Below are 9,782 nucleotides of genomic sequence, written 5' to 3'. Positions count from 1 at the left end.
GTCTGGGCTAGGGGTCCCAGGGAAAGGCGGGGGGCGGGGAGGAGGGGACAGACTGGGACCTGGGGCACAGCTGCCTTTCTCCCCAGACACCAGCTGCCCCTGCCTATCCCGGACTGAGCGTCCACGACTCCCGCCTGTCTCGTGGGCGCGGGGGCAGGGAGTGGCGCTTCCTCCTTCAGGCCAGCGACATCTGGACCAGGGGCGGGAGGGGCGTGCGGATCCGAAGAAAGTGTGCGCGTGAGCACCTGGCAATGAATGGGTGAGAGTGCGAACGCGTGCGTGCACTGGAAGGAGGGCGCTTGTAACTCTGACATTCCGGGGTATCCTGGGGCGCGTGCGGCCACGGGAGGGGGTTCTGTATCTCCCATTTTAAGGGCCTTCCGTCCGCTTGCCTCGCCTGTCCCCCTCCACACCCTCCCACTTGAACCGGCACCGACCTCAGAGAGAGGGGGCGGGGAGGCGCGGGACGCCTGGGGTCTGGGGAACGGGCGTGGGAGGCGTCTGGACCTGCTGCCTCCGCTCCAGTCCTGGGCGGGGCTTCTCGGCCTCCCACGTGGGGAGGGAGAGACCCAAGGGGAGGGATCCAAGGAGGGATGCGAGGGGGGCAGGAGTCAGCATGTTGGAGACCTGGGCGAGGGAGACGCCGAGAACCAGGCGCAGTGAGAGGGGGCGGGTGTAGAGGCCGAGGCACCGCCCAGAGCTCGCTGAGACAGAGACTGAGAACGCCCCCGGCCAGATCCCCCCCCGGAGAGACCCTGGTAGGGACAGGGGCAGAGAGACGCCTCCAGGGGCAGAGGCCCTGGGAGGCAAAGACCCCCAGGAGAGATTTACCCACCCCAGACGGAGAGCGCGGCTCAGAGTCGGACGAGGGCAGACTGTCAGAGGACAACGCCCCCCAGGTCTCCTGGGACACCCCGGAACGACCCCGGGGGCAGCCCGGGCCGTGTCCGGGCGAGGGTGACCTATCCTTGGTTGGGGGCGATGGGGACACATGCCCTGCAGGGCTTCCTCTTTCTCCTCTTCCTCCCACTGCTGCAGCCGCCAGGAGCCTGGGCTGGGAGCCTGCACAGTCCAGGTAAGTACGGGCACAGCTGACGGGCCGTGTTCACCACCCTCTCCTTGGCCTCCGTCGCCAGGGCCAGACCCCCAAGGCTGGGGAGGGTGACAGAGCAGGTGGCTGGAGCAGCTGAGCAGCCCGAGGGTTCCCGCAGGGGCTGGTGAGGGGACGCTGGCTGGGGACACAGGCGGGAGGTGGCGTAGGGGCGCGAGGATGCCCGGCATGGGTCCGGACTTCCCCAGGCCCCGCCTTTGCCGTGCAGGCCTGTCCGAGTGTTTCCAGGTGAATGGGGCTGACTACCGCGGCCACCAGAACCGCACTGGCCCGCGCGGGGCGGGCCGCCCGTGCCTCTTCTGGGACCAGACGCAGCAACACAGCTACAGCAGCGCCAGCGACCCCCAGGGCCGCTGGGGGCTGGGCGCGCACAACTTCTGCCGGTGAGGGGCGGGGCCTGCGCTGGGGGCGAGGCTGGGCTCGCCATTGCGGGGATGGCCCAAGGCGGGGCCTCTGTGCGGGCGGGGTGGAGGTCTGCGGTGGACCGGTAACGCAGCCGCCCGAAGAACCTGGGGGCAGGGCCAGAACGAGGGGCGGGGCGGGGCGGGGCGGGGGGCGCGGAACTCTGGCGCAAAAGGGGTCCTCCTCAGGTGCACAATTTCTGCAGAGCCTCATTTCAGGGCCAGGAGAGAAATGGACCCGGGCACTCAAAGGACTCGTATGGGCGGGACCTGGTCGGGGGGGGGGGTTCCCTGGAGTGAGGGGACCGGCTCTTGTCACACAACTTATTTTGGGGTTCAGAGCCACAGCTACGGTCTGAGGCAGGATGGACCGAGCAGGAGGAGAGCTGCAAAGCTCTTCTGCTTTTAAGCGGGGTTGGAGGCCAGGCGCGGTGGCCAAACCTGTAATCTCAGCACTTTAGGAGGCCAAGGCGGACGGATCATCTGAGGTCAGGAGTTCGAGACCAGTCTAGCTACCATGGTGAAACCCTATTTCTACTAAAAATACAAACAATTAGCCGGGCGTGGTGGCAGGCGCCTGTAATCCCAGCTACTCAGGAGGCTGAGGCAGGAGAATCGCTTGAACCCGGGAGGTGGAGCTTGCAGTGAGCAGAGATCAGGCCACTGCACTCCAGCCTGGGTGACAGAGCAAGACTTGGTCTCAAAAAAAAAAAAAAAGGTGGGGTTTGAGGGATGGAAGTGGCTGAGGCCCATGCCGGGTGGGGGTGAAGACTACAGATGGCCTCAAAGTTCTCATATATGGAGTCAAGTCTAGCAACAGCTGAAGCCTAAAGACAGCTCTCAAGGCCCCTTTAAAGATTCCCGCTGTCCACTCGGAAGTCGACGGTCCAGTTCCTTCATCAGGCAGAGCTCTGCGTGGACAAAACTGGAATTTGTGGGTGGACAGCAGGGAGCACAGCCGCTTACAGGCACAGAGGCTTGAAGGCCACTTGGAGTACAGGCCGCGCGGCCAGACCTGGGTTTGCTATTCTTGGGGTGGTGGGACCCCCACCACCTCCTTCCCACCCGCAGTAACCCAGACGGTGACGTGCAGCCGTGGTGCTACGTGGCTGAGACAGAGGAGGGCATCTACTGGCGCTATTGCGACATCCCCACCTGTCACAGTGAGTGGCGCAGCTGGACAGAGGTGGGAAGGAGGGTTGTTTTTGGAGTCATGGAAGTCTGACTCTCCCCCCTCAGTGCCAGGCTACCTGGGATGCTTTGTGGACTCAGGGGCACCCCCAGCCCTCAGCGGCCCCAGCGGCACCTCCACGAAGCTCACGGTCCAGTGTGCCTTCGCTTCTGCCGCATGAAGGGGTACCAGGTACTGCTCACGGGCCCAGACCAGTGACCCCTGACCTGGATCTAAAGACCCCACTCAACTCCCATCACTCAGTTGCCAAACCCAGACACCGTTTCTGAACCTCCAGCCCATTCCACCCCGACCCCAGGCCCCACCACCACTTACCCCTACCCCAGCCCCTGCCCTGGGGTCACCCAGACTGTGCTCCCAGCTGGCGGGCGTGGAGGCTGGTTACGCCTGCTTCTGTGGCTCTGAAAGCGACCTGGCCCGGGGACGCCTGGCCCCCGCCACCGACTGTGATCAGATCTGTTTCGGCCACCCGGGACAGCTGTGTGGCGGAGATGGCGGCTGGGCGTCTATGAAGGTGAGGAGTGGGCGGGGACCAGTGGGGCCTGGAAGGGCAGGGAAGCCGCCGTGTCGTGGACCTCAGGGTGCTGACTGCCGGCTCCGCCCTCAGTGTCCGTGGGCTCCTGCCAGGGGAACTGGACGGCGCCTCAGGGCGTCATCTACTCCCCGGACTTCCCGGACGAGTACGGGCCGGACCGGAACTGCAGCTGGGCCCTGGGCCCGCCGGGCGCCGCGCTGGAGCTCACCTTCCGCCTCTTCGAGCTGGCCGACCCCCGCGACCGGCTGGAGCTGCGCGACGCAGCTTCGGGCAGCCTGCTCCGCGCCTTCGATGGCGCCCGCCCACCGCCTCCCGGGCCGCTGCGCCTGGGCACTGCCGCGCTGCTGCTCACTTTCCGAAGCGACGCGCGGGGCCACGCGCAAGGCTTCGCGCTCACCTACCGCGGTGAGCCCCGGCCCGGCGCGCCCTGCCCGCTGTTCCCACCCCGCTCTCCCCACTCCGCCTCACGCCCCTCTCCGCAGGGCTGCAGGACGCCACCGAGGACCCAGCGGCCCCCGAGGGCTCGGCCCAGACCCCCGCGGCGCCGCTCAACGGGGCCAACGTGAGCTGCAGCCCCAGGCCTGGGGCTCCGCAGGCTGCGATGGGGGGTGAGGCGGGCGCGCGGGACGGGAGGGAGTCAGGGAGCCGCCCTCTCAAGCCCATCCTCACCGCAGCCGTGTGCCCGCAGCCCGGGTCTTCTCGACGGTGACGGCTATCTCGGTGCTGCTGCTGCTGCTCCTGGGGCTGCTGCGTCCGCTGCGCCGACGGTGCGGGGCGCTGGGGCAAGGCCTGAGGGCGGACCTGTGGTGGGGAGCCGGGGCCCCAGAAGGGAACGGAGCTAGGAAGGAACTCCTGGGATCTTAAGGGAGCGAGGCTTTGGGTCCACACACAGGATCGCGCGCGGGATCGCAGGTAGAGCAGGACGCTGCAGCGGGATTGGTCGGGCTCGGCTGATGTCTGCTCCCTCTCTAGGAGCTGTCTGCTGGCTCCGGGAAAAGGGTCCCCGGCGCTGGGGCCTTCCAGGGGCCCCAGGAGAAGCTGGGCTGTGTGGTACCGACAGCCCCGAGGGGTGCCCCTACCCTGCTCCCCCGGGGACCCCCAGGTTGAGGGTTCTGCCGCGGGCTACCGGCCTCTGAGTGCCTCCAGCCAGAGCTCCCTGCGCTCGCTCATCTCCGCTCTCTGACTCTGGACCCCCAGGGTCCGCTGGACTCGCCACCAGCAAGATACTGAGATGCTGTGCTGCGCCACGCCCTACCTCGGCCTTGCGCCTGTTTAGGGGCAGCTTGGCCTCTGGTCATCTTGGGGAGACCAGAAGTCGGACAGGAAACATCTGGTGCTATTATCTGGGACTTGCCCTTACCGTGGGGGTCCAGATGGTCCAGACCAAAGGGCAAGAGAAATCCAGTCCCCTCTCCATGGACCTTTATGTGGGGGTGGTCTCTGGTTTTAGAGGTCTTTGAACCCCTCTGGGGGTGATCTTAGACTGCTGTCCTCAGTGAGAGGTCACAGGTCAATAAAAACGGTCAAAAAGACCCCCATAGACTTTGAATAAAGGATCTACTTGGGTCCGGGCCTCGAAAGTTCTTCCGCGGTGGGAGGAGCATGTTAATGACCATATCGGCGCCGAGGGTTGCGTGTGTCCATGCAAATAAAGGGCGTTGCACGCAGACTTTGGTGGAACTGCCTAGAATGCAGAGAAGGACCCGGAACGCAGACAGATGGGTGGATGGGTGGAGTCCTGTAGAAGGCGGGGGCTCCAGGGAGGAGGATCGTGGGCAGCGTTATGCTGAAGAAGGGGTGCCTTCCTGGTCCCTGCTCAGGGTGGACGGGGCGGAGGCCAACTTTGCTCCCTTGACCTCCAACCTTACATCTTTTCTGTTTCCTGTCTGTCCTGGGCAGGGCCCCGCAAGGATGCGCCTTGTGGGCGATAACTGGGAACGAGTTGGGCCGAGCCCACGCTCCGAGAAGCCTGGTGCGAAGGGCAGGGCCTCTCCGGACAGCTGCGGGCGCGTGAGCCACGCCTTCAAAGGCCTGGGTACCGGGGAGCGCCTTGCTGCACTCCGGAGCAGTCCGGCCGGCGGAGAGATCACTCTGGAGTGGGGGCGCACCGAATCTAGGCCGGACCCGTCCGGCAGCACCTTGGACAGAGCCCGGTCTGCAGGGTGGGGCTGGGTGGCGGGACTGTACCCTCGAGGGTGGGTGCCCAAAGGTGCGGAGACCTGGGTGTCATGCGGAAAGCCCGGATGCACAGTTCTGAGGGACACGAGGTGCCAGGGTCACTCTAGCGGAGCTCTCAGGGCCCGGAACGTCGGGTCGCAAGCCCCCAGCCACCCCATGCAAACCGGACTGGGATCGCGCAAACTATGCTAGGAGGCGAGGCCTGGGCAACCTCGGGGCGGAGCCTCCCCGCCGGCCGCGCCCATTGGCTCTCGCTGCGAAGACGTCAGGAGCCCCGCGCGCTAAACGCTGGCCGGCCGGCGGGGACTAGGAGCCTGGGCGGAGCCTGGCGTCCCCTCCCGCGTCCGGCCGCGCCCGTCCTCCCGGCTGCAGAGAGACTACCGGCCACCGCTGCCGCCGCGAGCAGTCCCTGCGGCGCGTCTGCCTCGGCGGAGCCGACCGCAGTGCGCTCAGGCGTCCCGTGCGTCCCCAGCCTCCACCCCGGCGCGGGGGCGTCGGACTCGCGCGTGCGCAGCGCGGGAGGGGCGCGCGCTGGGACCCCCTAGCCAGCGCGTGCGCCGATCGAGCGCAGGGCGGCGGGTGGGCGCCGGGCGCCTGGCAGTGATGGGCCTCCCCGCGCTGCGGCCCCACTGAGGCGGCGGCTCGGGGACAGGAGGAGCACGGGCTGCCCGCGCGGTGCGGACCATGGCGTTCCTGGCCGGGCCGCGCCTGCTGGACTGGGCCAGCTCGCCGCCGCACCTGCAGTTCAATAAGTTCGTGCTGACCGGGTACCGGCCCGCCAGCAGCGGCTCAGGCTGCCTGCGCAGCCTCTTCTACCTGCACAACGAACTGGGCAACATCTACACGCACGGTGAGCCGCGTCCCGCAACGCGCTTCCCACACCCGCGGCCGCCCTGCCCGCCTTGGGCCGGGGGCTTTGAGGCCGAGGAGGGCCCCAGAGCCCAAGTCCTGGGCTGCCCCGGCCCTGGCACGGCCAGTAGCCGCGGTGACAAAGCTGCCATTGTCCCGGCCGCGCTGCCTGCTTCCGCTTTCCCGGCGGGTGGGGGCCGGGTCAGGAGAGCGAAGCAGAGTGGGGTCTGAGCCTGCTTAATCCCTCTGAGCCCCAGGGGTAGGGAGCTTGGTGTCCAGCCTCTGTAATCCCAGCGCCTGGGCACCCTCTCCCGCCAGCACCCAGCCGGGAGATGGTGTTGACTGCGGTGAAGAGGGCCCAGGAGGAGCCTCCCAGCGCAGCCGTCCTGACGCCCCCGCCCCAAGCAGCTCTGTCTTGGGGCTCCGCCTGGTGGCGGCTCCTTCTTCCCCCAACAGGCGCCCGGCCCCTCCTCCGCGCCCCGCGGAGCTCTGCTGACATAGCCCTGCCCGTCCTTGAGCTGCCCCAGGCAGGCAAGGGACCATGAGCGGCCGGGCCTGGGCTGGGTGCCTTCCCCGAGTTTTTGCCAGGCCACATCCCACAAGAGTGGGCAGCATTCGGAGCTCCATTTGGCTCCCTGGAGGCCAGAGCTAGAGGTCGGCAGGGAGGGGTGGAGACCCCCAGAAAGGGCTAGGCTGGAATGAAACTCCCCAGGGAGAGGCCTGGAGAGCTGGGATGAGCCCCTCTCAGCCCCCTTCCCTTCATTCTGGACTTGTCTTCCCCTGCCTGGTCTCACCCCTTTTTGGAAGATAAAAAGGCCCAGTGCCTCTATTTGTCTGGACACTTATGGAGAGGGGAGGACTTGGGTTGTGAAGAGCAAGCTAAGTGGCCCCGGGCTGGCATCACTGCTCATGTGTCCTCTTCACAACTCAGCTTGAGGTTTCACTGCCTTAGGCTTCTCCTGTGACCTCCTGCTTGTGTGGGGAGAGCAGTGTGAGGGTGGGACGGCGCAGGCTTGTCCTCTGCCATTGCTTACTTGCTGGGCTCACCTGGGGCCTGTTGCTCAGCCCCTCCAAGTCTATTTCATCACCTGCAAAGTGGGGATCATGGTCTCTACTTCCCAGACCAGGAGCCATGATAAGTAACCAGTGCCAAAAACCTTTTGCCCAGGGCCTGCCTCTGGCCAAGACCAGGTGGCCAGCTGGATGACAGCATTACCTGGACCTGTCTTGCTCTGCCCTGTGTTGTGTCTGGACTGTGGTCCCCTTGAGGATGTGACTGAAGCTATCTGGTAGATGACTGTCTCCCTCCCTAGGGCTGGCCCTGCTGGGCTTCCTGGTGTTGGTGCCAATGACCATGCCCTGGGGTCAGCTGGGCAAGGATGGCTGGCTGGGAGGCACACACTGCGTGGCCTGCCTGGCACCCCCCGCAGGCTCCGTGCTCTATCACCTCTTTATGTGCCACCAAGGGGGCAGCGCTGTGTACGCCCGGCTCCTCGCCCTGGACATGTGTGGGGTCTGCCTTGTCAACACCCTTGGTGAGTCAGGGCCCAAGGGATGGGAGCTGGAGCCACTGGTGGGGGAGGCATGGGACACGCATACAAGCCATGGGTAGGGAAGGGTAGGCGGACCCTCATACTGACATACCCTCTCCTGTTCTCTCCTCTGTGCAGGGGCCCTGCCCATCATCCATTGCACCCTGGCCTGCAGGCCCTGGCTGCGCCCGGCTGCCCTGGTGGGCTACACCGTGTTGTCGGGTCTGGCCGGCTGGCGTGCCCTCACCGCCCCCTCCACTAGTGCTCGGCTCCGGGCATTTGGTTGGCAGGCTGCTGCCCGCCTGCTGGTATTCGGGGCCCGGGGAGTAGGGCTGGGCTCAGGGGCTCCAGGCTCCCTGCCTTGCTACCTTCGCATGGACGCACTGGCGCTGCTTGGGGGGCTGGTGAACGTAGCCCGCCTGCCCGAGCGCTGGGGACCCGGCCGCTTCGACTACTGGGGCAATTCCCACCAGATCATGCACCTGCTGAGCGTGGGCTCCATCCTGCAGCTGCATGCCGGCGTTGTGCCCGACCTACTCTGGGCTGCCCACCACGCCTGTCCCCGGGACTAAGCTGCCATGCCAGCCTGCCCACAGCAGCCTCCAGGTGTTCCTCCCAACTTGTCTGCAAGGGGCTAGCTCCCTGGAGACTTCCAGCTCACGAGATGTCTTGGCAGGAGCCCTGTTCACCCATTCTTCTCTGTGGACTGACCTCTTCTGCCCATGCCGTGGCACTCCAAATTCCTTCCCTGCCTTTTCCCTCCAAGCTCCTGTTTTACTGTGTCAGCTGGAAGGAAGTCTTTCCCTCTTGGGACCTCTTTACCCTCTGTGACCTGTGGGGTTGGACCAGAGGGACTCTGGGGTCATGCCTTGCTCTGAGAGTTCAAGTCCTGCCAGGCCGCCAGCCCGGAGCCCTCACCCCATCCTGCTCCTCCCACCAGGCTCTGGCCAGCCCATTGGGCCCAGACTTCCTGACCTCCATCTTTCTGCCCTGCATACCAGCCCTCCCAGCAGCCACGAGCTTGCCTGCCCTGGCTCCCTCCGCCCAGAGACTATGGAGTAAGGCATTCAGGGCAAAAGGACCAAGGGGGCGTGGACCCTTCTCGTACCAGCTGGCCACAGGCACAAGGGCTGCAGCTACTTCTTCTAGGAAACTGGCATATGGAGCTCAGTGGCCTCGGATCCTGGGACCTCTGGGCCGTGCCTGCCCTCCACCTTGAGTGCCATACTCCAACAGCTCCAGGTGCCCACCAGGGATGTGCCCGCTCAGGAAACCTCTTTGTTCCACACAGCATGGGGCTTCAGCTGCTGGCCCAAGGCTAGGAGCGCTGAGTTCTACAGCAGGGCTCAGCCTCAGGGGCCTAAGACCCTAGATGACATCAGTAAGGGGACAGGAAGGGCATGTATGCCACATGAGCAGGCTTGGGTGCTCCCAGGTTCAAATACTTTTTATTGGACATGGCCAGGCAGCAAAGACCATGGGAGTTCCCGAGGGGCCCCAGCTTTCAAGGGCGATGGGAAGGACACAGGATAAAAGGTTAAAAGTGCAGAGGCAGAGCCTGGGGCTCAGGTTGGGTCTAGGGTGTCCTCAAACAGGCTGAGGAGGTTCCGAGGCTCAAAGGAGGGGAAGGAGCCCCGAGGAGGCTCTGAGTCGATGTCACTTAGGTCCAGGGCATCCCTGGGAGTAGGGAGGAGACAGTAGTGACACTCAGGATTCAAAAGCCAGCCCTGCCCACCCCAGCCCATGGATCTGCTTACCTGGTATGCACCTGCTCCGGGGGGTGGAGGTGCTCCCCACAGTCCGGGCCAGGACAGCCTCAGGGGAGAGTGAGGGCCTGCAGGAGGGCGGGCAAGACAAACAGGGTGTCCAGGGCTATGGAGTGCGGGATGAAACCAGCTCCGTCCCTACACAGGCTCCAGGCTCCCACCTGACAAACAGGCAGGGAGCCACAGTCAGGGACAATAAAAACTTGGTGCACTCTGAA

At 65.4% G+C, this 9,782-nt stretch overlaps 2 protein-coding genes across 2 annotated transcripts; both read left to right on the top strand.

Moving 5' to 3' along the window:
- The first annotated feature begins 618 nt into the window (after positions 1-618).
- Positions 619-4,805, top strand: LOC117097770 (kremen protein 2-like). Its single transcript, XM_033236040.1, is given in 11 exon segments — positions 619-1,075; positions 1,320-1,494; positions 2,584-2,675; positions 2,752-2,838; positions 2,841-2,875; positions 3,066-3,198; positions 3,201-3,218; positions 3,312-3,644; positions 3,722-3,847; positions 3,928-4,006; positions 4,212-4,805. Coding segments are annotated over 11 exon segments (1,383 nt in total). The 5' UTR covers positions 619-981; the 3' UTR covers positions 4,423-4,805.
- A 748-nt stretch (positions 4,806-5,553) lies between these two features.
- LOC117097769 (progestin and adipoQ receptor family member 4) lies at positions 5,554-8,700 on the top strand. Its single transcript, XM_033236039.1, has 3 exons — positions 5,554-6,267; positions 7,580-7,801; positions 7,937-8,700. Exons 1-3 carry the CDS (start codon positions 6,102-6,104, stop codon positions 8,368-8,370), a joined length of 822 nt encoding a protein of 273 aa, XP_033091930.1. The 5' UTR covers positions 5,554-6,101; the 3' UTR covers positions 8,371-8,700.
- Positions 8,701-9,782: the final 1,082 nt, after the last annotated feature.

Source organism: Trachypithecus francoisi, unplaced genomic scaffold (genome assembly GCF_009764315.1).
Source record: "Trachypithecus francoisi isolate TF-2019V2 unplaced genomic scaffold, Tfra_2.0 Lachesis_group15, whole genome shotgun sequence".
Lineage (NCBI taxonomy): Eukaryota > Metazoa > Chordata > Mammalia > Primates > Cercopithecidae > Trachypithecus > Trachypithecus francoisi.
This window is presented reverse-complemented; position numbering and strand designations above follow the sequence as displayed.